The sequence below is a fragment of the Colletotrichum fioriniae genome, assembly GCF_027942845.1.
Source record: "Colletotrichum fioriniae strain IMI 355084 chromosome Unknown scaffold_2, whole genome shotgun sequence".
NCBI lineage: Eukaryota > Fungi > Ascomycota > Sordariomycetes > Glomerellales > Glomerellaceae > Colletotrichum > Colletotrichum fioriniae.
This window is the reverse complement of record NW_027076838.1, coordinates 3,317,898-3,344,233: the sequence shown is the minus strand read 5'-3', so window position 1 is coordinate 3,344,233 and position 26,336 is coordinate 3,317,898. Positions and strand designations below refer to the sequence as shown.

Below are 26,336 nucleotides of genomic sequence, written 5' to 3'. Positions count from 1 at the left end.
CTGTCCTGCCTTACCGACCTTACGTCTCCATCCCTGGCCTCTCCTCTCACTCACTAGGGCACGCACTTACCATTCATCAAGTTCCAGTGGGTTGCGAGGACCTCCCATCCACTCACCCGCCCACCGCAATCTATTCTTCTCGACTTCCGCCCCGGGGGACGACCCCAATCCATCCAACCACCCGCCTTGACCCTGCGCACTGCGGCTGCAACCTTCCCATCTCCTTTAGCAGCCTCCCCGCCGTCTACCACTCTAGTCGTTGCCTCACTTCCACGGTCCGCTCGCCCATAGCACTGTCAATTAAACTGCCACTTTGCTAGTCGCCCGCACAGCCTGCGCAACTGCCAACCCCTACCCGCACACGACGTGCCCCCCCCCGAGTCAAGACGAAACTTCTACACAATGGAGGGTAATAATAACCGTCTTTACCTCAACATCGGTAACCAAAACGATCGTCTGGGTCCCGGCGGCGACCGACAGTATCCCACCACGCCTTCTACCTTCCCTCAGCCCGTCTTCCCTCACCAAGGCCAACAGCAGCAGCAACATCAACAAGCCGGCGGTATGCAGCACCAACAGCAGCAACACCCGGGGCAGCAGCAGCAACAGCAGTATGCGACCGGTTATGCTCAACAGGGCTACTTCCACCCGAGCCAGCAGCAGGGCCAATATCCTCCCCAGGGCCACGGCGACTACAATGCGGGCTATCAGCCTCGATCCAACACCCCGGGGACCAATGATCCCAATGTCGGTCTCGCCCACCAATTCTCTCACCAAAACCTAGGCGGCGCTGCTCGGGCATCGCCCTACGGTTCCCGAGGGCCCTCGCCCGCTCAAAGGCCTCGCACTGCCGGTGCCGCGGGACAGACGCCTCAGGGTTACGGACACTATGCGACGCCGCCAATGCCAAACCAGCAGGCAGCTCCCGTCGAGGTCTTTGCTCCCGCTCCTGAGCGGCTCTACGAGAAGTACGGCCCGAACGCCAACAACAACCAGAAGAAGTGTACCCAATTGGCTTCCGATTTCTTCAAGGACAGCGTGAAGCGTGCGAGAGAACGCAACCAGAGGTGAGTGCAGGGCAAAGACTTGCCAGCTCGAAAGCCGCACGTGCTAACTTCTCGTTACACAGACAATCCGAGATGGAAGTCAAGCTTTCCGAACCTGGCCAGAGCCAGCAAAGACGCGAGCAGATTTGGTCCACGGCCGGCCGCAAGGAGGGCCAGTACCTGCGATTCCTACGAACCAAGGACAAGCCCGAAAACTACAACACCATCAAGATCATTGGCAAGGGTGCTTTCGGAGAGGTTAAGCTGGTCCAGAAGAAGAACGACGGCAAGGTGTACGCTATGAAGTCTCTGATAAAGACGGAGATGTTCAAGAAAGACCAACTCGCCCACGTCCGTTCCGAGAGAGATATCTTGGCCGAGTCGGACAGCCCCTGGGTCGTCAAGCTCTTCACGACTTTCCAGGATTCCTACTTCTTGTACATGTTGATGGAGTTCTTGCCCGGAGGTGACTTGATGACCATGCTGATCAAGTACGAAATCTTCTCTGAAGACATCACGCGCTTCTACATTGCCGAAATTGTGCTCGCGATTGAGGCAGTCCATAAGCTGGGCTTCATTCATCGGTAAGTCAAACGTTGTCGGTAAGCTCAGAGTCCGTGAAGCTGACAGGCCTAGTGATATCAAACCCGACAATATCCTGCTGGACCGCGGAGGTCACGTCAAGCTTACCGATTTCGGACTCTCGACCGGTTTCAATCGCTTGCACGACAACAACTACTACCAACAGCTGCTGCAGGGACGATCTAACAAACCGCGCGACCGTAACTCTGTTGCCATTGATCAGATCAACCTCACTGTCAGCAACAGATCCCAGATCAACGACTGGCGTCGGTCGAGGAGACTGATGGCCTACTCCACCGTCGGAACACCCGATTACATTGCTCCTGAAATTTTCACAGGCCACGGCTACACCTTCGACTGCGATTGGTGGTCCCTAGGCACCATTATGTTCGAGTGTCTGGTCGGATGGCCTCCGTTCTGCGCTGAGGACAGTCACGATACATACCGCAAGATTGTCAACTGGAGACAGACGCTGTACTTCCCTGATGATATCCAGCTTGGTGTGGAAGCCGAGAACCTGATTAGAAGGTGAGTAAGTCCAAGAACGGAGGTGTTCCAGGGTACTGACATGGGCCAGCTTGATCTGTAACACAGAGAACCGCTTGGGTCGCTCGGGCGCCCACGAAATCAAGCAGCACTCATTCTTCCGAGGAGTTGAGTTTGACAGCCTGCGTCGCATCAGAGCTCCTTTCGAGCCTCGCCTGACTTCGGCCATCGATACCACGTACTTCCCGACCGATGAGATTGACCAGACTGATAACGCCACGATCCTCAAGGCTCAGGCCGTTCAGCAAGCCCGCTCGGGTGTGCCTGCGGTGGTCGAGGAGTCTCCCGAGATGAGCTTGCCCTTCATTGGATACACCTTCAAGCGGTTCGATAACAACTTCCGATAAGCGCGACAAACACCTTGTTTTGGTGGCCAGCTTATTGCGACTTTTCTCCCGATCTTAGGGTTGTCAACATCATGCCGAGCAAGATGTGGAGATTCGGAGGACTGAGAGACTGCCAGTGCCTCGCTGGGGACTCCATTTTGCCTACTGCCAAGCCAATACACCCAGATTCTTGTTTCACAAGATTTGCATTTACCGTTTTTTTGTTTTCAATCACTGCATACAGGGCGTTCACTCGCATCAAAGACACCAAGTCGCACAAATCATGTAGATGGGAGGGGGAAACCGAGATGTTGTCTTTCAGAGGGTATGTAGTCGAGACGGCCGCAAATGCCTAGAGTTTTCATTATGAGAAACATGATGAAGAAGACAGAGAGTAGGGGCGGCATGAGGAGGGGATGTCAGGATGTACTGGTAATGCTGGATCTATCAGTGATGGATGACATTGTGGGATCCAGAGAGTCATGAGGACGACTGGCAACAGTGAAGTGGTAGATGCAATCCAGACGATGCATTTGAGAACAAGACTTGAAGCTTGATGATTCATGATGTTTGTGATTGATTTATTGTTGTCTTTTGGTAGCTTTGGACGGTGTATCTCCATGTGTATGATGCCTCTAAGCAAGGCAAGTTATTCTTTCACAAACTTTTCATCAGCACTTTTCATCGCACTTGGGCACAGGCGAAAAGTCCATCGCCTAGAAAGTGCCAGACGTCTCTTCCTCTCCTACGGTGTCTTGAAGGACCACCTCCAGTTTCTTTTTAGGCCCTCGTCGGGATCCGGACTTTGCACTGTTTGATAAGAGTGGCTTGTGGCCAGATTTCGTTCATTGTTGATGAGTCTACATTCTGTCTGTTGTCTCTTTATTATTGGCATTCATGGAGTTAGATGCCTCCATTGGAATCTCTGAATGTGCCGCATGGAGCCAAAGTTTTTATGAAGTCTGTAGTTCAATGCCACGTTGGTACTTCTGCTCAAGGTTCATGTCAGTTTGTCTATTTCCTTGCCCAAGGGCCTGATGAGCAAAAGCAAGTCTTACAAAAATTTCCCTCTTTCGAATTACCCACGCCTAACGCCGTGATACGACACCCCGCTGATGTCACTGGAATAGGGCCATATGAGCCACTGTCGACCAAGTTGAACCAGATAATAGTCGTTTGTTCCAATGCTGCCCAAGGCATGAACCCTGATCACCGCGAGAGATTGTCTCCTGGTGATCCCCCCATATCTGAGCGAAGCAGGACTTCCTTCCTGGTATGCCACAGAACCTTTCCCGTCGTGTAATCTTTTGCAACCATTTCTGACACCTGTTCCGCAAGAAACAACGCAACCCTCCCTTCTGACAACTCTTCACCTCCTCGTACCAGGCGCCGCAACATACCTCTCCTCCCGCTCCGACATGAACATGACCTGCAGCCAATACTCCTTCGCATCGGGATCCCAAAAGCTAAACTGCTTGTCGTCGCGCTTATCCAGTTCGCGCGCGGGGATCTTGAACCCGCACGTCTCGTACGGCTCCGCCGCCACCAGGAGGTACTGGAAATTCTTATCCGGCTCCTCGATGCGTTGCGTAAAGGCGTTCATGACCTGCCACTTGGGCTCCACGTCGGGCGCGATATCCGGGTACTGGAGCTGGAACAACAGCCCTTGCTGACGCGTAATCGGATCGCGAATCTTTGTAATCTTGTACCCGGGTCGTCCAATCTTGATCAAATTCCTCCTCGCCCCGCCCGCACCGAACCCGGCGCCGACGACGCCGACGGGTAACCCCGTGGCCGGGTCAATATTTTGTTTTCCTTCCTTTTGTTCGCGGGCGGCGCGGCGGGCGAGGTTGGTCTGGTGTTTTTTCCCCTGGGTGTGGGCGAGGTAGGAGCCGTCGTTTTGGTGGACTGTGAGGCAGAGGCGGCACTCGAAGGAGCCGACGTGGTTTTTGAAAAAGTAGGGGTCCTTGTCGAGGTCGATTGTTTCGAGGGCGAGCTTGCGGAGGCGTTCGCGGCGGTCTGCGTTTGTTGCGCTGAAGGAGGCTACGCCGCCGCCGCCGAATTTGGAGCCGGCGCGGTTTTGGTAGTCCATCTTTGTGGTTTATGGGAAGGTGTTTCGCGATGGAGTAGGAGAGGATTAATCGCGGGTTTACAGTAGTTGAGGGGTTTTCGAGGTAGACCTTTTTGCTATATGGAGAAAAGAAATTTCGTTGGGGTTGGTTGTAGAGGGGTAGAAAAGGTGGTGGCCTGGTTGTGGAAGGACCAGTATGGACGGCTTAGGAAAATGCGACAAGAGCTTGGATTCGCGAAAAGTAAAGGTCCACCCAAGTTCACCTCGGTGAATCCTTCCCACACCTGAGCGGAGCTGAGGATTCTCCGGTAGAAATGCCCGTGCGTCGGTGAGCTCGGTCAGCTCCCGCTAGTTCACAACTTCACACGGCTCCCATCCACTTACATCAACTTGCAACAAACAACGACCGCCACGCTTCACGCACCCCTTTGTCGATATTTCGATCCCGGAACCTCCAGAATTCTGGCTTTGCGCTCATTTCATTCGATTGAGGGTTCTATTCTTCAACAATCCGGGGGCGTGGCGCAATGGTAGCGTATCTGATTCCAGTCCAGAAGGCTGTCCGTTCGAGTCGGGCCGTCCTCAACTCATCTTTTGCCTTTTTGACGACATGCTGAAGATCAAATATCAGTGGCTTGGTACCTGTTGGTTCTACCCTTATGGGAAACACTCGGTCAGACTGCCAAGGAGTGGGATGGATGAGGTGCATGTGGGAGCCGACAGCCTGATTTGCTGCCGCGTAGCCGGCATATGTGCCCTCCCACCACGATCAGCAGTACTCGCTCTCGTGTGTGAGAGTGATGGGAGAGGCCGCTGGATTGAAGGTCTGGCTTGGGAGGATGTTTGAGATTTCAGTCGAGCGAGAGCAGTGGACTAGACAGGGTGCTTGTACTTGCAACATCTGGCTGGGTGACGTACCCATACCGCCAGTGTCCGTGGAAAATATGCACTTTCATGAGCAAGCTTACGTTTTCTTCGGTAGTGGTACGTTCTTTTTGTTCGAGAGACTATGGATTCATTGGACGCGGACAGCTCCTTATGCGCCCCCGACAGGCTGCTAGAACCTGTCGCGGAAGCACACCCAATCAATGGCACTGCCGTTGCTTGAGAGCTGAACATCCTCCATCACGGAAACACTGCGTTTCGAAGCAGCTAGAAGCAACGAGAGTCTGCCAAGCGCCAAGAACATCCGAAGGAAGTCGTGTTGTCTCCCTGTGTCTAGTGTCGTTCCTGAAGGGAGCAGCTGCGCCCACCCCTGTGATGGTTCCTGGATCTTTGTCACTGTGACCCAGGGACCTGGACTCTTTCTCCGGTACCCAAGTCGCGCCTCAGTGTCTTTCACCGATACCCAGACTCTGTCGTCAGTCCCGAGAGAGGCAGGCCCCGAGTGGTGTGTAGTTAGCTGTGCAAGGATGCTGAAGTTACATGTACCTACGCCGACCATGGCGGGTTCAGGGGCGGTAAGGGAAACCCGAAGTCCACCTCCCAGGCCCTGGTCTTCCTCGGTCCGTTCAGCATGTCGCGGCCACGAGCCTTCGGGTCTGTACGACTTCGATGACAGACTCGAGTGTGGCTCAGTCCGCCCCTTGGTGGTGCCTTTGGGCCCTGGTCTACGTCTCTCTCCTGGGCGTGAACGCCACAGCCCTGGTGGGAAGTGATGTTTGCCACCAGGCGACGTAAGCTAGGCGTGTGCCATGGTCTGTCTTCTCGACGTCATAGCATGGTGAGTCCAGACGATGGCTTCCGCGGCGCACTATAAAAGCCCTCATGGCCCCGAGGACGCGCACCTTCAGTTCTCACGTCGGTCTCTGGTCTTCACGTGGGCCACGGCCGAGCGAACATCGCATGCTCTCACCTCGTTTCTATTGCTCTTATTAGGCATATGGATATACAAATACACCAAGGCGTCCTGAATTCTCCTTGTCCTTCTCCGTCTCCTTCTCCATCTCTCTCTCCGCTACCGCTACCGCTACCGTTACCGCTACCTTGACAACCGAATTCCTCGCATAAGCTCACCATGGTCTACAATATTACTTCTGTTCCTTGGTCACCACCGCAAAACGTGATATGGAACGTCACCCTCGACTGTGCATTGTTCGCAAACCTGGCGAACACTATCATGCGGACCTCTGATACCCCCGACTATTGCAACATAGACAATCATGCACTCAGTGCGTTGATCATTCACTTCCTGGAGGTCAAATACCCCGGAGAATCCCAAAAAGGCACGCTTCAGCAAATAGCTTCTTGGTACTTGTCTGGTTGTAGCTCGATAGCAACTCCTGACACTTGCAATGTCGAACATTGCTCGAGTGCTGTGGACTTCAGAAAGGCCATTACTTCAGAACTAGGGAAAGCGGCGGGCATGTTTTGCTTTGGCGAGCTGCGCTCGTCTCTTGGAATTCGAGGCAATGCTGATATTGCGGGCGTTGGGGTGAGCTAAGATAATGGGAACGTACGAATTCAACAAATCTAACACATTTGCGCTCAGGTTATGGTTACTTTCTTCCTCGAGGCCTCGCTCGTCGTTGGTTTCTTCATCGCACAGGCTGCGGAGTATGCTAGAAAACAGGACCTACGAAGTACGATGGGGCTACCGGGCCCACTGAACATTATCTGCGAGAGTCTTACGAATGTTTTCAAAGCTGTCTTGCCAAAGTTCTTCTGGAGCTCTGTTCTTCTGAGTCTAGGCATAGTCACCGCGTCCGTCTTTACAGCCGCAGCCGCCGCAGGTGATGGACAGGACAACCAACTCGCCCAGTGGAGGGCTGGCGAAGACTTCACTGTTTACGATTCCCAACTCTCGGCACTGGCTTCCCTATTCAGTATCCAGGCCACACTAATGACTAGCCTGATGCTCGAAGAGCCGAAGAAATGGCGACGTGTTTTGGCGTGGGCCGTTCTTCCTGTGTTGTGGGCGCTCCTGGTCGGCTTGATCAGTCTGACAGTCTGGTATACCGCACAACTACCTAACGACGTTCAAAAGTTGCTTCAGAAAACGCTCAAGAGTGACCAGCTGGTGAGAGTATTCCTCCAGGTGTCTATCAGTGTCACAACATTCATGATGGCTGTCTGCGGGATGACTGCTTTCGTAGTCATGTCTTGGGATAAGACACCAGTTGGGCAGGGGAAACATTTGTCGACTCCAGAATCTTGGACAGATGATGCGCTACCTGACCTCGAGACGGGAAAGGATAAAACATCGTTGAATCAAACAGATGACAAGGGAAATCAGTTGCCGATCCGAACAGCTGGAGAGGGGGAACGTTCATTACCTCCAAAGAATGATGAGGGAGGGTTATCTCCAACCCAGACAGCTTCAGATGGGGCCCAGCCGATAACAGCCAAGGAAGGATCATCATCAACTGGAGCAACTGGAAAGGAAGAATCGCAATCGGCTCCACTCCTCGCAGCCGAAATTGGGGTCGTACAGACGATTTTGATGGGCATGATGCTGGCGACGCTCGGCATATTCTTCCACTTTCGCAAACAAACCATCAACAGTGGCGTAGCGGGTGACCCGCAACTGCAGTGGAGCTTCGGTCAAATTGTAGTTCTGACAACCTGGGTTCCGGTGATCATTGACATCTGGTGGACACTTCTCGGTAAGCTGATACATGCCTGCTTCTCTTTGACTCAAATCTCCGAGTCAAGGTTATAGCTAATACTTTTTACCAGTCGAGATTAAGAGAAGCTTCAAAACGGACACGCCAAATGGTTTTAAGGCATTCATGAAAGAAAAGATAAGGACGATGAAGATAAGAGTTGCGGAACTGATTGTATTGGAGGCGTCGAAGAGGCAAGTCAGGGGATTGCGCAAACCAGATGAGGCAAAGAGACAAACGGAAGAAATGAGCGAAGCTGAGGATCAGGCGCTGAAGATACGGGCCTGCGACGTTATGCAAGGCACGTTGGAAGGTGGAGGTGTAGAGGAAAAGTCTGAACAAGATGTTTAGGCTTGCGCATAGATCGGGATGGAATTTTGATAGACGCATGCTTTTGATACCCAGCAGTTGCTTTGCATTATAGACCATATAGAATTTGATTGCTTTTAAGATTTCCCTCGCGCCTATGTGGGCTCCTTCATCTCATCCTGTCTGAAGTTAAACATACGCCGACATGGATGAGCAACAGGTACGGCTTCATCCAGTCTTTTGCTTGCCACCCGCCTTTCTTACAGCACCGACATCCCTCCCCCAGATAACAGCAAGCGCCGCGCCACCGGGCCCAACGACGGCACTCCACATAACCAACTTCCCCAAGTCCGTCACAGCCTGTCCAAGGCCCTTCGTCTCATATGCCAAGTAGGCAATCCAGCTCCACGTCGCCAAGGAAGCGCAATACGTGTCCCACTGCAGCAAATCCAAGATCCCCCTCTCTAAAGACACCATCTTGACCTGGGACCACGGCGAAGTAGGCCGAAGAATCTGCACCACCGCCTCGATAGCGGTCTCCGAAGCCCAGTCAGCCTTCCAGAAGACGTATCCGACGACACCGTAGGACGTCACGGCGACAACGGACAGAGTGTAAAGGTAGATCCTGCGGAAATCATTGATCTTTGTCTGCGGCCTCGACTTTGCGGCTGAGGGGACCACGCCAAGAGCGCCGATGAGTTGGGCAAAGATCAACTGCCAGATGTCGGACCAGAGGGGGAAGGCCTGCCAGACAGCGAGGAGGATCTCCTGGGTGCGCGGAGTGATGATGTTGGGGCTCGGGAGCGCTGCGAGGAGCGTTGGGATGAAGGCGCCAAAGGTGAGGGAGCCGATGACCGCGCGAGCTTGGACTGGGTCGATGGAGATTGCGGCTGCAAGTTCGTCTGGTGTTAAGGACCCTGGGATCGGGGAGGTGTAGAGGTATGCGAGGAAGTAGAGGGGCAGAGTGGCGCCGAAGGTCATGAGTTGCCAGAGCATTCCCCAGGAGGTTGTGCTGTTCACTTGTTAGGGTTGGCTTCTTCTGAGGTTGTCAAGGACGAACTCACTAGGAGACCAGTCTCTCTCGGTTTCCGGCTCTCAGACCTTCAACTTGAATGAGAACATGCACGGCGAGAAGTTGGCCGGCCATGAAGATTGAGAACAAGGTAAGATTCGGGTCATTGCCGTCAAGGATGGGTTTGAAGAACCGGACGAGCATAGTGAGTAGGCTGTCCAGCGGCTTCAACGTGGTGAACGTAATCGGCTCTCCGGCAAGGGCCGACTCTGTAGAGTCCATGAGGCCATTGGTTACGGAGAGGTCGTAGATTGCGACCTTGGCTAGGTAGAAGATGGAGAGGAAGACGGCGGTGAATGCTGGTCGAGACATGTTGGATATAATTATTGATGGATGAAGTTGCGATGAAGTTTTTGGTGAGGAGGAGATGGAGTCGTTTGCGGCTGATCGTACCGGACCCGAGTGGAGGTATCTTGAGGTTAATCTCACCGGGGGTCCCGGCGATCAGCTGATCGACACAATTCATCTGAAGTTGTACCCGTCCACATCCTCGGGAAGCTATTCTGTTCCCTCGGCAAGAAAAGTCATAGCATCGCACTTGATGGGTCTCATTGGCTAGATCGCCAACACTTGAGTTGGTTGAAATGTGTGTGATGTGTCTGAAATTTGGGACTAAATACCCTCCCGGCCTTTTGTGGCCTATTCTGAACGCCTTTTTGATGAATTCCTAATTACTCTGCAGCGTGATGATGCAGTAAGATTACAGTTGTATCATGCGATCCCCCCCCTCCCCCCTTCAATACCCTTATTCTATGATGTGCGCATTATGAGCTCGACGGCTCTGGGGATCCGGCGAAGCGGAACACGATATAAAGCAGCGGCGCAATCTTTCTGAGTCATTCGGACCTCTTGCTTTCAGGCAGAGGCTGAGGGGACTCGAGCCATCCGCGCGACGCAGCATCCTTGATGCCATCGAACCAGATGTGCGCCATCTTGGCGTAGCCCGCGTCGCTGGGGTGAGTGCCGTCGACGAGATCGCTCTTGAGCGGACCCTTGTCAGAGTGCATATCCACGAGGACGACCTTCTTGGAAATCGCCTGCTGCTCCGAGGCGAGCGTCTTGTACTGCTCATTGACCTTGAGAACGCATGCCTCCGTGTTGTTGTTCCCGTTCACGAGGAGGGTAGAGAGGACAATGGTGGCGCGCTTGGAGGTATCCCAGATGTAGTTCATCATCTCGAGCATGCGAACGTGCGCGTTATCCGTGTCGTAGCTCTGCGCGCAGTCATTTGTGCCGGCGTTGATGAGAACCAGGTTCGGCAGCGTCTCAGGGACGGAGATCTTGGCCTTTGCGAGGACCTGCTCGATGCGGAAGCCAGACCAGCCCTCGTTGTCGTTGTCTTCCATTGTGCCGTTGGGGTGGTTACCGACCATGTCAACAGGGTTGCCGTCGGCGACGAGGAGGTCGCGGAGAACCTTGCGGTAGCCGTTGCCATCGGTTGAGGTTAGGCCGTAGGTGATTGAGGCGCCGAGGGGCATGAGGCGGAGGGAGACGTTGCCGCCGACGAGGATATTGAAGTCGGCTCTTGGATGCAGTGCCGGGGCTTGCTGCGCGGGGGCGGCGTAGGCTTTTAGTGGGTTAGTGACGATGCCGTAAGAGATTTGGAGTAGAAGTCCGGGGCATTATAGAGGATGGACTCACCAGCAGAGGTTGACGCCAATAATGTGGCTGCCCACCGGAGGAGGAAGACGCTTGAGTACATGATTGCGGTGAGATATCTGATGCCGAGGTGATGGACAGCGACGTGAGGTGTTCTCAGGTGTGAGTAAGATGAAAGATGTCTTCGACTGCTACGATGAGACACTACACACACGGGTTCATGATGAGACGCATGGGCAGCGGAGAGGTTAAATAAGTATACAAGAAGATGCCCGAGTGAAAGGATCGGATACCCAGGGCCAAGGAAATAAGCTCACATAGGCTGGGAAACGGATCATGTTGTGGCAAGGACACCCCCTTGGTGCGACTCGGTACCTTGCTTTGCCAGCTTGCCTTGCTTCTTTTGCGCTGTACGAAGCTGCACACTGCAAGCTCTAGTTCATCGAGAAACAACCCCCCCCTTTCGGAAGGATCAGACGGCTCATTGCGATGTTCATTGGACCAATGCCGCGTTGGGAAAAGTGAGGTGGGCGGGACGAAGAAGGGGTGAGGGGGGTGTGTGACACTAAGGCGTGCAAGGACGCGGGGGTGGTCGGACAAGGATGACGGAGGGGAGCAGTGTCTGGATGACATGTCAAGGCGAAGGCGATGCCGAGGGATAGGATTATGTCAATGAGTCCGAAGGACGGGATGATGGGTAGGGCGAGTGACGGGAGTAGGACGTTGGGAGTTCGGGGAGGATGAATCAGGCGGCGGCGGAGGTATGGCGGTGCTACTTTCAACTGTCGTGATCCTCCTATGAGTCTCGTGAGTTATTAGTGTGAGATGAGATGAGGTTGAGTGAGAAAAGAGATTGAGTGTTGCGTGGACGGAGTGAAGAGCACCAAGGTCTCGTTCCTTCGAACGTTGCCATCCATGATCCATCTGCACCCGTCTATGATCTATTATCCGCAAAGAAGAAAGCCGTAGAGCAAGGTTCCGACGTTAGAATGTCTCTCTTCTGGAAGATACGGCACAGCAACACGGCAGAAGAGTCAAGAGAGTTCCATTTCTTTGCATCTTTACATCTTAGTGTCGGTACCTGAAGGTGATTTTTACACCCCGAGTGCAACTCCCCGCAGAAAATTGAGTGATCTCTCGCAGGGAAAATGAGTCTTGTCCCGCATTAGGCACCTGCCATTCTGTTTCACCAACCCTGTCTGTCTTCCACCAAGGTTCTATTGTTACCGCCATCTCACTTTTTCTCATTCGGTCTTCGCGATCAATCCTTGTATTAAGCCAACAACTTATTCTCCGTGGCTGGTGCTAATGGGATCGTACAGAGTATGAGTGGTTAAGTGAGATTCACGTAAGAAAAACAAAGAGACGCATAGGAATAATAAGACGGCTGGGTTAGGGTGGTGAGAGGAGACTATTCGGTTAAGAGTGCTAATGACCTCGCGCCCCATAGGTGAGAATTTGGCTTCCCCGCGGAGTCTAGAAGAAGATCCCTCATGGCTGCTTTTGGCGTCATCCCGCAGGCTTCAAGCATCGAACACATCCCTGACCACCCTCTTTTCCCTCCTCATCCCAATCCTCATCGGCCAGTCGCCGCTGCATCTTCCTTTACCCGGGAATAGCTGTGGCTTTACACGCGGAGTCCCTCCGAACTCTTGGTCCCAGCAAATAACTTCCCGACGGCGGCTCAGTTTCACTCTTACAAACACAGCCGCACGCCGCGCTTCTCCAGCCTCTTCCTCTCATCTTCCTGTTTCCCTACTTACTCTACTTGGTGCAGAAGCCTCTAACGCTCCGAGCACACGTCAGATATTTTAAGCCCGGACTCATGTCCCCGACTCCTGCGTCAAGCTTGATCTCGTTCCTGCATCTACCCTCCTGTCCCACCGTTTCGTGCCTCTTCATTGCGCTGCTCGGATTTCCCTAGTCCGAGCCCACTTCTCTGAATTCCAGGGCCTCTAAGAGCTCTTCAAGGGGCCGGCTGCCGACAACGCGAGTGATTCGGTTCAATGACGGAAACATATCCCAGCCCGGGGCGCCGTCCGGACTATTGATGTGCGTTTACGAAAGTTGACAGCGCCCGCGCTCGACAGCTCGCCAGAGTGACAGAAATGCAGAGAGACGCATGTCCCCTGCGGTCGGTCCGAGTCCCTGACGTCAGGGATCGACAAATGCCAGCAAAGACGCATAACAGTTGAGAGTGTTTTTTTTTCTTGTCGCGTGGTAGACCACCAGCGATTGCGCACTAAATCTGAATGAGGCAGATCGGCGTTCAAAGTTGATCGCCTCAAACGATCTCACTTGAGAGTAATGCGGCATCGCAGTGTTCGCAGTAGGTGTGAGAAGCCAAGTCTTGAAGGGCCGGCAGAGATGTGCCAAGACTGTAACCATGGTCTTTCACGTGAAGCGACAACAGATCTGTTATGCTTTGCTGATGAGAGTCGGAGTATTTGTGTGTGAAAACGGATTGCATACTAAAATGCGACACAGCATTTTATTGAAATCCTACCCTGCAGCGCTGCTCTCCAGGGAATCGGTCAGCTTCAGCCTTCACCGAAGGACTTCACCGAGGCCGTCATACTTACCGAGATGTCTCCGTGAAACCTATTCTGAACCTAGAACCTCTGTCTAGACAGCAGCCTTCTCTTTCAATAAAGCTCCTTATCTGCTACTGGAGCTTCCGAAGTCATCTGATGAAGCCCAGGCATAGGTTCATCTCCATCTCAAAAGACTCCACCGTTGTGAATGACCGGTGACAAGTGACTATGGTCTCATCTCAACTTATCTGCGGCCAATAACCGTTGGCTCCGTCACACCCTCCGACGGCCCGCTGCAGTGTTCCGTCTTAGTGCACGTTTGGTTTTACCCATATTTTTGACACGAACACCATCAATGTGATCGGTTCGCGATATCAAAATGCAACCAGGAGCCTGGTTTCGTAGTCCCTTATGACCTGATGCTTATCACGTCTTCAGGCCCGTGGGTTGTTGTTCCTCCCCAGCCATCCCAGCCATGAGCGATGGGTTGGTCTTGATAAATGATGGCTGTCCTTGAGTTACGGGCTTCAAGTGTACAGATCCTTTCACTCAAAGTGTGAGGTTTCATCCATCGATCTGACTCAATATCTCGAAAATCACAGCCGAGATCAGAGTAGATAGCGAGACGACTGCCGAAAGCAACCATGTCGAAACCTCTCCCCTCCCGTCCAAGTAACGACGACGACGACGAGAACTCCCCGCTTCTACCCCGCGATGCCTCCTCCTCTCCCCACAACGAAGCCGACGCCGACCCCAATCTCTCGACGTTGCTTCTCTTCCGTCGCGCCGTCGGCATAAACACCCATCTCCAACCCGCCGACGACTGCGACCTCGAAGCAGGCCGTACCTCCGCCCTCGGCATCTACGCCTCCACCATCGCCGCCCATCGCCGCTTTCGAACCCTCCGCATCCTCGCTACCGTGCTCATCTACAGCTGCCACGCCACGCAAATTGTCGTCGGTGGCGTGCTCACGTGCATGGGGCCCAAGGCGGGCGTCCACCGGAAGAGCATCACGGTGCTCGGCGGGGTGAATACCGTTGTCGCCGGCGTGTTGACGTGGATGAAGGGGCAGGGGATGCCGGATAAGTTGAAGGCTAAAGAGATTGAGTTCCGAAGGTTGCAAAATTGGATTGAGGAGACAGAGGCGTTGATGGTTCTCGGGACGGTGGGCGGGACGAGGGAGGAGGTTGGGGGGTTGGTTGAAGCGGCGTATCGGAGGTGGAATGCGGCGAACGAGCGGGGAGAGGACGGAGGGCCCGGGGAGGAGTATGAGGATGAAGGGAGGAAGGGTAAGGGGTCGACGATGAGGTGGCTTCGCGGGCGGTGATACCCAGACTTCTGGTGCGTGATCTCACTAAATTCATGCGTGTTGTGAGCAGTTGATTGAGGTCATGAAGACTAGGGTCTTTGAGTCATATCAAAGTTCAATTTACATCTTATACCAACTTGTCATGTTTCACAGCTTAGCTTTTACAGCGACAGCATCACTCCCGTTCTGCTGATTTCTCTGACCCCTTCTCAACATGGGAATATCATCCGTCACGCCGGGAATCTCATTCTCACACCACTCATGCCCACCAAGACCACTCGCCAGTATCGCACCAAACCCTCCTTTCTGACCTTTTTCCCCGATAAGAGCCTCTTGGTCAAGCGTCCCAAGACAGATACTACCCCACTTCTCCCCTTCGCTGCGATAGTAAAGCCACGAGCCGCATTCTGTACAGAATCCTCGCTTCGCCATGGGCGTGATGCTGAACTCGCGCAACGTCGAAGTGCCCTTGGGAGACGTCCACTTCATGGGCCAGGGAACGCGGTGGAAGGCGACGAAGAGGGCACCAGATTGCTTGCGGCACTGAGTGCATTGGCACGTCTGGGCGTTGGCGGTGAAGTCGTGGGTGTCTGAGAAGGTGGCTTCGTAGCGGAGGGCGGCGCATAGGCAGCCTCCAGCTACGGTCGTGGGTTTTGGTCCGAGCGAAGAGGACGAAGCCATCGTTGGGCGGTGGTGGGTGGTTTTGGATGGATATCGCGGTGTTGAGTTGTGGAGTGAGATGTGAGTTAGTTGCGACCGGTGAATGATGAGGTCTCAGACTCTAGAGGCTCCAGATTTTGCAGTGAATTAGGGTTATTGAGATTTTCAATATGAGAATATGAGAGTCGAAGTCTACGTGCTTAAAAATGTCAAAGGGCGTGAGTTTTGTATTATGTTTTGTCAGCGTCTACGTCAGAGTTGTCATCGACGCCCTTCGCGATGCGGGAGCCGATAGCAATAAGAGCCATAGTGAAGCCCCGCCTTGACTTGACATCGCCAACAACTCAACCGCAACATGATTGGACTAGGGATTTGAGTATCATTAAGTCGTGAATTGCATGTACAATCTGTCTATGAAGTCTCTCATACCTCTGTATCGTACCTCTTTTGTACCTGTAGAACCATACCTTAACCTAGTTAGTTTACTGTGCCATTTCCAAGTGTCGATATCTTCTTCTCCGTCTCAGTAGACAACATAATTTACCGGTCCTCCTCATCCTCGGCAACCCAGTACGCCTCAATCTCAACAATACACGTCCGCGCCGGGACTGTAACAGCAATGGGAAACCCGCCATAGTCCGGATCGTCATTAGGCATGATCAAGAACTCTCCACTGCGCGTCTCATCACCATTGAACACCCGCAGCGTGCGTAGCTCTCCCTTCTCATCGACTTCCTTCTCAGCAGCCGCAAGAATTCCAGTAAACGTCGCCTCCGGCCGCACGCTCTTGAAGTGGACGTTGAAGCCACGCCCGACGGCGAGGAACTTGGCGTCGCCGAGGTGGATGACCATACCGCCGCCGGGACCAGGCTTACCAAACACGAAAGCCCGCTCGACGATAACCTCAACGTCGCCAATCACCTTGGTCCACCTCTCGCCCTTGCCCGCCGTGTTAATCTCCTCGTCAAAGAAGAAACCGAACCTATCCTCGGGCTTCGCGGCGAGCAGGTACGGCGCCACCTGCGCAAGCAACTTGAACTCGCGTCCGACGACCTCCGGGCCGGTATCGATGCCAAAGGGGCTCGCGCCGAGGGCGCCGTAGGTGCCGTAGGACAACCACACCCGCCGGGCACCATTCTCGTCGCGCCGCTGCTCGGGGATGAAGAGCGGGTTGCCCTGGGCCGTGTAGTCTTTGCACACGGCCTCGTAGTTGTGGAAGTAGAGATCAGGCGCGAGGAAGTCGAGGGATTTTTGGGCGGTAAAGATTGTGTTGTGGCGCCAGATGTCGAGGACGTGGGGGCAGGGTCCGCCGGAGGGGTAGACTCCAGGTTCCGCACCGCCGCCGACGACGATGGGGACGCCGCGGAGGTCGAGGTCCGATGGGTCGTCGAAGTTGAGCCAGGTGTTTGTGTAGAGGGGGATATCGTATTCCTTCTTTCCTGCGGCGGCGACGCGGCCGACGTAGGAGGAGATGTGGTAGGCCATGAAGGCTTCGTCTGCTGATGGGCCAGAGCCGAAGACTGATATCCATGAGTGCGAGCCCGATGCGAGCGGATCGGCGAAGCGGGCCTTGAATTTGGGGTGTAGATCGGCCGACTTCTCGTTGAGGTGACGGAGGAGGGCCTCGGGTACGGGCGTGGCAAAGGCCTTGTCGGCGCGGCGAGAACGGTCGCGGGAGTCGCCCAGCAGACCCGTCTCGTTCTCGACCTGGATCATGAGAACCGTGTTGTGCTCGGCGTCAACCTGGGCCAGGTGCTTGCACAGCGCGGCAAACGCCCTCGAGTCCGCCGCGCACCCTTCCTCGCTGAGCGGCGTAACCATCTCAATGGTCCTCTTGACGCCCCCCTTCTCGAGAACTTGGACGCGCGGGAAGCGCTTGGTGTCTCGCTTCACCCAGTGCGGTGCGTATGTCGAGATGCCGTTTTTGTAGGTGCCGAACCATAGGAGGACGAGGTGCATGTCGTGCTCCCGCGCGCCGGCGAGCACGGCGTCGAGCTCGGAGAAGTTGAAGTTGCCCTCGGTGGGCTCGATGTCCTCCCATGTCACGGCGCCGAGGAGGGTGTTGATGTGGTTTGACTTCATGGCGGGCCAGACCTCGGACATGAAGCGGGCGGAGGAGAGGGAGGAGTTGTGCAGCTCGGCGGAGAGCATAAGGAAGGGCTTGCCCTTGAGGTAGAGCTGGGTGTTGCCATTGGTGCGGCGGAGGTGAGGGAGTTGCGTGGCAGGGGATTCTGAGGCTGTCATGATGGGCAATAGAGAAAATGAGAGAGTATGTGTGTTGAAAGTGAGCTGTGACAAAGACAGCGTGAGATCAGAGAGGAATGAGAAGAGAGGGAGGTTAGAGAGCTGTAGATCGCGGATTTGAAACTATCGTCGCTCGCCGCCGGGTTGAAATAATGTCAGAATAATTTCGAGTCAACATTATCCCGAGGAGCTTTCTCTATCAACGGACCGCTTTTCAGAGGGTCTCTAGCCGGCGCCAGCTCCGCCTCGGAGAATCCGAAGATGACTTGCTGTATGGTTGTCCGGTATGGGTTCTATCTGCTTTCGGCAGTCGAAACGTCCGCCATTCGTCCGCTTCAAGAGGTTTGAATGGAGAAGAGGATCCATAACTGCCGCGGGATGTCAGACGGGAGTTTGCAGATCGCCTGATGGGCCGAGTTCGATCCCGTTAGATGGCTTCGGATATTCTTCGCAACTCGACTTACAGCTCGGATATTCTCTATTCTGTTACTATTGTCCCACGTTTGAGTCCACGTCAAAGTGGGTAATCATCCAAAAGACCAGATGGTTTCCCCGCATTCCTAATGACGCATTTTGTTGGAGAATTTGAAAGCTGAAAGTAGACTCTTTGATCCGAGTTCTAGGAACTCAACATGCGGTGGCTTCGGATATACTTCGCATCTGTTGAGGCTTTGAGTCTCCTCACAACCCACAGTCTCCAGAAATAAAGTCTCCGCAACCCGCAACCATGCCGGATGGATTGTGGATGTGTGGAGTCACAACGTTCCGTTCGGGCTGCCGCCGAAGAGAGTTCCCGCCCACCATCAAATCCTCCCAGGGAGGAACATCATGGGACGTTTCGGTTCATGCATGAGGTAGTCATACTAGTTTCGCGGGTCAAGCAAGTACTTCGGGTCATTTAACTTGTCTTTTATTTCATTGCCTATTACTCTGCGGACTCTCGATCCCAGGTAAGCCAGGCCAGCAGTCAATATCATCCAGCTTCCGCAACAACTTCTCCAGCTTCAGCCTAGCGCCTTCGCTCACAAGAGCGCCGTCGCCAACGTCCATCTGCTCCATGTATGCCGCCCCGCAGTCCCTCAGCTTCGGGATCAGGCTGTTGCCGTTCTGCTCCAGGACGTGCTGCGGCATGTGGTACAGGATCTCGAGTAGGTCGTCGACGATGCGTTGATGTTCCGCCGCGCGCGTCTTGACGGTCGAACCGAACTTTTGCAGCAGGTTGGAGCGGATGTTGAGGCTCGTGATGAAGAGGTTCGCGATTTGCGTGTCGTGGCCCTCTGTAATGTGACAGGGGCGGGACAGACCCCCGCGCCAGCGTAGTTCAGGTGGGAAGTTGTCAATAATTGTTTGGATTTTGGCGAGCCAGTGTTTGAGGGCCTCTTCTTGGCCGCCGTACAGGCTTATGGGCGCGGTTTGCGCCTCGTGCCATATCAGGAAGAGGTCGCTTAGCTGGTTCAACCCCGGGACGTAGGAAGTTGTGTCGCCATGCCACGGCGGTAATTCCGCGTGGGACAGCTGTGGCCCTGTCTCGAGTTGCGAGTCTGTCAGGGGTAAAGGGCGCAGGTGCGCGCGGTTCTCTTGATGAGAGACGATACTTACGGAAAGTCTCCCGAATATGTCTGCACTGCTGTTCAGATGATGGAAAACGTCAACCGAAGACTGTTCCCCATCTCGACTTTTTCAAGGTTGTGTTTGGTGTTTGTGTGTGGGGGTAAGACAGGGGTAAGTGCATTCATCCATGGGGGCAAACGTACCAATACGCCGCAAAGATCAGCCAAAAGAGCCTCTTCAGCAGCTGCTGCTCGGACATATCCAGGTCCGCCATGCGGTAGTACGCAAGGAATCTCGCCCCCGCTGCCGCCTCGGACATACCATGGAACGAACCCATGTCCCCCAGCCCGTCCTCGTTCATCGAACTGGCCGACGTGCCGATATTGTACATTGCGACGCACCAGTCCAGCGAGTAAACGGGCTTCCTGAGGCCGTGGTCGAGCAGGTGCTGCTCCTCGATGAAGTCCAGGCACCGCTCGACCGTGACGGGGCTGTAATCAACCCTCCGCAGCGTCGCCACTGTCGCGGCGCAGACGCTCACTACGAGGGCGCAAAAGGTGCGGTCGGTGTTGGCCTCGCCGGCTTTGAGGCGGTGCAGGAAGCGACGCCTGTGGAGGACGGGTGCCAGAGCGTGGACTTTCTCGAACCAGTCGTGGAGCATCCGCTTGATGAGGTCTTCGGGGGCGAAGAGGGCGAGACGGTTGCTGTGATGGGATCCCGTGGTGGTGTTGGGACTCGGCGCGCCTGCGATGATGGCGCGCAGGTCTGTTGCTGAGTGAGGCGTGGCAGTTGTGTGAGAATGAGTGTGAGTATGAGACTGGGGTGTCTGTATGTGGGTCGATGATGAAGCGGCGGGTGAGGTTTGGTAGGCGAGACCTACGTCTGGTGAGGTGATGTCTGATAATGACGGACTCCCCTGGCTGGCGGCTGATGTGGTAGTATTTGCTCGCTGTTGTTGGAGTTGTTGCTCGTGTTGTTGCTGCCGGTGTTGCTGTGCGTGTCTGTCATGGTTGGTTAGTAAGTGAGCTCTAAGCTGGAGAGCATCATCCTATGATGAGATGAGATGCAGGGCCGGGGCTCGGACGGACTTGTTTGGTGGTCCTCTCCTCCGCCTCGGCCGTTCATGAGTGCATTGTATGTCGAGAAATGTGCAGCCTTGGCACCGGCCCTCTCCCGAACCGTAGAGACACTGCCGATCCAGTCAGTTCAGCAGAGTCCGGGGGTTGAAGGTGGTAGAACTTCGGGACGACAGAGACAGGGGATAGAATTGACCAATGTTTCCCATGATCAGATGTTTACAAAAATCTCTGTACCCAAAGATGAACACTAGTCATCATCGGGAGAGGTATCGTGAGACATCAAGGGCTAGGCTTTGTTGCTGCTCACTCTGACTTTGCGGGACCGACATGCGTCGCAGGCGTTCTGATTCCTGATAATCTTGGCCCTCGGCCGCCCACTGGCTGGTGAGGCGGGAGACGTCGAAAGTGGGGAGCGAGCCCCGTTTCCGTCCGGTGGTGGTCCAGATGCTCGGTCGATCTCCATGATGTGTGGCTTGGGTGGTTGGTTGGTAGACGGCAGTAGTCTTTGTCAGACCTCGGTCCCGAGTCCGCTCACGCTGACGAGTACCAGATTAGATCGGATCAGACAAGCTGCTGCCACTCATCAAACATGCAAGCTGCGGGTGTGTGTTCGATCCCCCGGATAAACCTCTCAGAATCTGGGGAGGGAGCAGATGATCCAATGGTGGAGAAGACAGCTTTCAGCTGTTTTGCCTGGTTGGGTGGCGTTGGGAACATGAAGCTTCCAAGCTGACGATGTGGTAGGCTGGAATGCGGAGAGGATGGATCAACGCCAAAACGTGGCCGCATGGGTCATGATTGTCCGGCGATATTCCCGCGTTTGTTCTGCCCAGAAGAGACCCAAAGAAACAAAGATGTTGGATACTTGGAGTAGTATGGGGAAGAGAGAGTGTGAGAGAGGCAACGGTCTCGGGGGGGGAGGGCAGAGGGACATCCGAGGAGAATTGTCGGGAGTTGTGTATTTTGAACCTTCTTTCAGGGCGCTCTGCGTCGCAGAAACGTCGGATTTACTCCTTCTCTCTGCTCCTCTCTGCTCCTCATTGCTCTCGTTAGCCTCCATGTGCTCGGGAGAAACTTGCAGGGAAAAGCCCCGCACTGGGGCGTTACGAATCGAGTCAGGCCCAGACTCTGAAGGGCATAGCTCCAGACCTTCCAAGAACTCTATCATTCCCTGCTCTCTCATGCTCTTTGCTGGTGTTCGAAAAGAAGTGCACTGTGATTCTCTTCTGCGGATGCTTGTCGCATGCCGGGTACCAAGTCCAATTCTGTCACTTGGTTGGTTGGTTGAGGTTACCTTTTCCCCCAGATAATCCATTCTTCAGTCATTTTCATGGGGCTAGCCCATCCGGACCGCTGGGTTGGAGGAACTTGAACGAATTTCTCGTCCCTGACTAACTAATTGACCACGCCATGCCTACCTAACCTTACTCCTAGGATGTGCCACAGACCAGACCTTGACATGAACAGGCGGCGAACAGCTTTCCCCGGAACCTAAATGTGGAGAAATAATATTGGATCTTGTACTTCCCGTTCTCTTCTCTTCGTCCAGTCTTTTTTCCTGAGATTCCCGCAACCCACCCCCATGGGGACTTGTCGCTCCAATGAACATCTAGTGTCTCGTGCTCCTATTTCTCGGTACTGGCAAAAACTTGGATACCCGCTTTCTCTCAGTGACGCTTCATAGGGAGAGGAGTAGTCCATCTCCTTGGGTTGTGTGGCCTGTTTGCTCGGCCGCTTTCGAGCCGTCATCGGATACAGCACCCTCGGTCTTCGCCTCGGGGGTGGGCTGTTCAGTTCGAAAGCGGGAAGGGGTCACGGCACGGTTAGTGGGCGATGAGCAATATCGAGATGCCATTCCCCCAGAACCATCTACCGATTTATTATAAGTACACTTGCCCCGGTCCCATAACCCAGGAATCATGGGATGCAGCAAGCCGGCAACTCGGTAGCGACAACCAGGCCCTTCAACTCTTCTACTCCGAGTGTTGCATTTTTCTTTCTGACTGATATTATTTTCAACTCGCAACGAAGTCATGGATCTCAAGCAGAAGGAAAGTCACGGCGTTGACCACGTCGACGTTGCAACTATGGACGATGCGCATCTGCAGCCACCCGAAGCATCGACGCTGCCGTGGTTCAAGCAGACAGAGTTGAGGAAGCTTTACTTCATGATGGTCTTTCTCTTCCTCGGCTCGACGACACTAGGTTACGACGGAAGCTTGTTGAACGGACTCCAGACCATGCAGTCATGGCAGACCTGTAAGTTGAATGTTATGGTTGTGGCATGTTGTGATCCAGCATCTCCCAACCTACACCCATCATCTATGTTCTCACCGTATGTGTACTGACAAACTTTTCGTACAGTCTTTGACCACCCCTCAGGAAGTCGACTCGGAATCTTCGGTGCTATGCCAGGCTTTGGCGGCCTCTTCGTCCTTCTCTTCGCGCCCTACATCGCCGACGGCCTCGGCCGAAAATGGGGCACAGCCATCGGCTGCATCCTCGTCATCCTGGGCGCGCTGCTGCAGTCTTTTCCATTCGGGTCTGGAAGGGACGCTATGTACCTCATCGGCCGCTTTATCATGGGCGCGGGATCTAACATTTCCAACGGCACATGTCCCCTTCTCATCACGGAAGTGGCACACCCCCAGCATCGCGGCAAGGTCACGACGCTCTATAACACGCTCTGGTACTTGGGTAGTATCATTGCGGCCTGGTCTTGTATGTACCCAGTACTCTTGGTCCCGAACCATGACATCTGACTAATGATTGGCGTAAAACAGGCTTCGGAACGCTCACAAAACAGTCCGGCGATCTACAATGGCGACTTCCTACAGGATTGCAATGTATGATGCCGGGCATTCAGTTGATGGCCATCTGGTTCCTCCCCGAGAGTCCGAGATGGCTGATCAGCAAGGGCAAGGAGGCCGAGGCGAAGAAGGTTCTCATCAAGTACCACGGCAACAACAACGAGAACGACGAATTCGCGCATTGGGAGTTTGCCGAGATTACTAGCACTCTTCGGCTTGAGAAGGAAGCTTCAGCGCAGAGCGGTTGGATGGAACTCGTCCGGACTCCTGGAAACCGCAAGCGTTGCGGGCTCATTATTGCGACGGCTATCTTTTCCCAGTGCAGTGGTAACGGCCTGGTGTCATACTATGTAAGTCTTTGGTATCCCAAGGTAGCCTGTAGCGGCTCTCAGAGTTTTGGGCTATGCACCTGCAGAGACCTTGCACACAAGCTGAAGAGCATTGAATCTAATCGAATTGTACAGCTCGCCGTTATTCTGGGCACGATTGGCATCAAGGAGTAAGTTCTGCGTTCTCTACCATGATTGTAGCCAACAAAGTATCTAACGACGGGTTTCAGCTCTATCACACAATCATATATCAACGGTGGCCTAACCATCTGGTGCTGGCTCGTCTCGCTCACGGCGGCCTTCTTCGTCGACCGCATCGGACGCCGAGTTCTCTTTCTCTTCGCCGGCGTTGGCATGCTCATCTCATTTTCCATCTGGACAGCGTGTAGCGCAGTATACGCCCAGACCCAGTCCTCATCGGCCGGCATTGCCGTTGTGGCCATGATCTTCGTCTTCTACGGCGTCGCGGGAGCCGCTTGGCCCGGTCTGACCGTTTCCTACACCGTCGAGATCTTGCCGTACAATATTCGCGCCAAGGGCCTTACTTTGTGTTTCTGTTTTACTGCGCTTAGTGGTGTCTTCAACCAATGGGTAAACCCTCTAGGGCTTGAGCAGCTGGAGTGGCACTTCTACTTCGTTTATATCGCCATGTAAGTGTCATTGATGGGTTTTGCCATCCTGGATTGAAGCTAACGAAGCGGTATCTACAGTCTGGTAATTGAGTGTTTGGTCATATACTTCTTCTTCGTGGAGACGAAGGGTCCTACATTGGAGGAAATCTCGATGCTCTTCGACGGCAAAGATTCTGCGGCTGGAGTCGCGAGGGTTCACGCTCAGGCAAAGGTTGAAGAAGTTGAGAAGAGAGAAAGCGCATAAGCATAGCTCCTCAAACTGATGGAGGAAGTAAGAAAACAGTGTAATTGGAAGCCAACATTCACGTTAAGCTAGAATCTACTGGGATGGCTTGAAAACGTTTCGCAGTCCAGTGACGCTACCAGCTCCAAAGACGTGAACGTGACAAGATCCATACATACTACGCCATGCGCCATACATACCTCAGTCTGAACTCCGGTAAGCCCCTGCGATCTGGGGTGCGAGGCATTGCCACGAGCAGATTCAACCAATGATTGCCTTTTCAGCAGGTTTCTTATCAGATCTGACTGCTCCATAGTGATCACAGATATTCTCCTTCGCAAGCTGTGCCTTTGAGTCGAAGCATGTGATGGAGATTTCATTCTGACCACTCACAAGTCCCTGTGCGGGCCTACTGGTCAGCAATGGAAGCTTTGAAGAAGTTTGCGCGGGAGTGTTGTAGATAGTTTGGGCTAGTCTCGGAACCTTATTCGGTTTGCAGCATGCTTGCAGCACCTTAGTTGTCGGTCGATACAATGCCACCTTGGATCTTACAGCTGTACCTGACGATCTTTGTGATAGCTGAGATACGCTCCACTTTCGACGAGGTGTATCACGTCAGGTTGGTTTCATCCTGACGGGCGAAAAATATGGTAGACCACTGCTCAGTGACGCTGAAATCACTGGTCTAGTTTGATTCGGAAATATTTATCAACAAGTGGAAGCCATAGTATTGCTCTCCGCTCTCAGAAATTCCAATCTTCGTTCCTTAGCGTACGTTGGGTAATAAAAGTACGAGTACACGGGGCAGCGGTAAATTTTCGAACTGAGGACATGAATGTTATAGATCTCATACGCAACTCTCGGTACCGTATCACCTACCTACTTCCCCGTAGACAAGTAAATCGCGGGCAGATGCTCTGCCCCTTTCTATATTTCTACACGTCATTCTTTATTACAGCCAGATTATGCTTAATTTCTCGATTTCTTCATAACTGGTGGTACATAATACACTATTGGAGGGAATTGTTTTGCCTGGTCAATCTTGGCAACGACGTAGCGGGAAGGCTCCCCAGCAAGTACCCTGAGTAACCTGATGTAAGAGTTCGCGATGCTGAAAGGTTAGGGCAAAGACAAGCCAACGCGGACGAGACTTGGCTCGCAGGGTGCCAAGTTCCGTTCCATTGTCTCTAGTGGTGGCAATGAAGGAAGCGAGTCCCTGTGCCACTTGGAACACATGGCACACAGGGCTTGGCAAGCAACCATTATCTCACATCACGACGCCACATTTTCCAACTTTCGTCTACGACATTTGCCAGTCCTCGATTTGCCCTTGGGTAAACATTTTTGTACCTTCGATCTGTTCACATCAGCCATGCCACGATGACCAACTGGGGATGGTTTCTCACAATGATCGTACCCTAAGGTTGCCACGTTGAAGCCGTTCTTCTTCCGTGGAAAAGATTAAGGAATTCGCTTTCAGACGGGAGTTTTTGAAGATATGACGGACCATTTTTGATTCTGAGACCGAGCACCAAGAATCAGCTGATATCAGGTGATGCAGAAGGACTTGGATGAACGGATAACTGCCAGATCCTTCAGACATGACAACCATCTCCGTCCCCGCATCCCCAACGACGCCAATTTTGATGTGTCTCCCCCGCAAGATCGCCAGCCTCGCTGGAAGGCATCCAGACTTCGACCCGTGTAGCCAAGCCTTTCTTTTCCCGGGGAATATCTCACCTCTCTTGTTTCCCCAAAGATGATGGGCGGGGTGTGGGTCCGGGGTTGCGCCGGCTGGCCGGAGCACA

The 26,336-nt window shown here is 53.8% G+C and overlaps 9 protein-coding genes and 1 non-coding gene across 10 annotated transcripts; 5 read left to right on the top strand and 5 right to left on the bottom strand.

Moving 5' to 3' along the window:
- Positions 1-402: 402 nt before the first annotated feature.
- On the top strand, positions 403-2,521 carry CBK1 (Serine/threonine-protein kinase; the record flags this gene model as incomplete). The annotated part of the gene is made up of 4 exons (XM_065756604.1): positions 403-1,067; positions 1,130-1,630; positions 1,683-2,156; positions 2,206-2,521. The coding sequence occupies 4 exons, from the start codon at positions 403-405 to the stop codon at positions 2,519-2,521; spliced, it is 1,956 nt and encodes a 651-aa protein (XP_065614973.1).
- Positions 2,522-3,869: 1,348 nt separating this feature from the next.
- Positions 3,870-4,592, bottom strand: sap62 (CWF complex protein sap62; the record flags this gene model as incomplete). The annotated part of the gene is made up of 1 exon (XM_053187240.1): positions 3,870-4,592. The coding sequence occupies one exon, from the start codon at positions 4,590-4,592 to the stop codon at positions 3,870-3,872; it is 723 nt and encodes a 240-aa protein (XP_053054744.1).
- Positions 4,593-5,084: 492 nt separating this feature from the next.
- N0V96_002714 lies at positions 5,085-5,156 on the top strand. Its single transcript has one exon. It is a non-coding gene; the product is annotated as a tRNA-Trp (tRNA).
- Positions 5,157-7,158: 2,002 nt separating this feature from the next.
- N0V96_002713 (uncharacterized protein) lies at positions 7,159-8,232 on the top strand (the record flags this gene model as incomplete). The annotated part of the gene is made up of 1 exon (XM_065756603.1): positions 7,159-8,232. The coding sequence occupies one exon, from the start codon at positions 7,159-7,161 to the stop codon at positions 8,230-8,232; it is 1,074 nt and encodes a 357-aa protein (XP_065614972.1).
- A 481-nt stretch (positions 8,233-8,713) lies between these two features.
- On the bottom strand, positions 8,714-9,869 carry N0V96_002712 (uncharacterized protein; the record flags this gene model as incomplete). The annotated part of the gene is made up of 2 exons (XM_053187241.2): positions 8,714-9,497; positions 9,550-9,869. The coding sequence occupies 2 exons, from the start codon at positions 9,867-9,869 to the stop codon at positions 8,714-8,716; spliced, it is 1,104 nt and encodes a 367-aa protein (XP_053054745.2).
- Positions 9,870-10,393: 524 nt separating this feature from the next.
- N0V96_002711 (uncharacterized protein) lies at positions 10,394-11,259 on the bottom strand (the record flags this gene model as incomplete). Its single annotated transcript, XM_053187242.2, has 2 exons — positions 10,394-11,124; positions 11,199-11,259. The coding sequence occupies 2 exons, from the start codon at positions 11,257-11,259 to the stop codon at positions 10,394-10,396; spliced, it is 792 nt and encodes a 263-aa protein (XP_053054746.2).
- A 3,075-nt stretch (positions 11,260-14,334) lies between these two features.
- On the top strand, positions 14,335-15,018 carry N0V96_002710 (uncharacterized protein; the record flags this gene model as incomplete). Its single annotated transcript, XM_053187243.2, has 1 exon — positions 14,335-15,018. One exon carries the CDS (start codon positions 14,335-14,337, stop codon positions 15,016-15,018), a length of 684 nt encoding a protein of 227 aa, XP_053054747.2.
- Positions 15,019-16,200: 1,182 nt separating this feature from the next.
- N0V96_002709 (uncharacterized protein) lies at positions 16,201-17,904 on the bottom strand (the record flags this gene model as incomplete). The annotated part of the gene is made up of 1 exon (XM_053187245.2): positions 16,201-17,904. The coding sequence occupies one exon, from the start codon at positions 17,902-17,904 to the stop codon at positions 16,201-16,203; it is 1,704 nt and encodes a 567-aa protein (XP_053054749.2).
- Positions 17,905-18,819: 915 nt separating this feature from the next.
- N0V96_002708 (uncharacterized protein) lies at positions 18,820-20,997 on the bottom strand (the record flags this gene model as incomplete). The annotated part of the gene is made up of 4 exons (XM_053187246.2): positions 18,820-19,498; positions 19,659-20,220; positions 20,336-20,456; positions 20,842-20,997. The coding sequence occupies 4 exons, from the start codon at positions 20,995-20,997 to the stop codon at positions 18,820-18,822; spliced, it is 1,518 nt and encodes a 505-aa protein (XP_053054750.1).
- Positions 20,998-22,567: 1,570 nt separating this feature from the next.
- Positions 22,568-24,549, top strand: N0V96_002707 (uncharacterized protein; the record flags this gene model as incomplete). Its single annotated transcript, XM_053187247.2, has 6 exons — positions 22,568-22,793; positions 22,899-23,255; positions 23,318-23,694; positions 23,809-23,843; positions 23,904-24,323; positions 24,384-24,549. 6 exons carry the CDS (start codon positions 22,568-22,570, stop codon positions 24,547-24,549), a joined length of 1,581 nt encoding a protein of 526 aa, XP_053054751.1.
- Between the last annotated feature and the right edge of the window lie 1,787 nt (positions 24,550-26,336).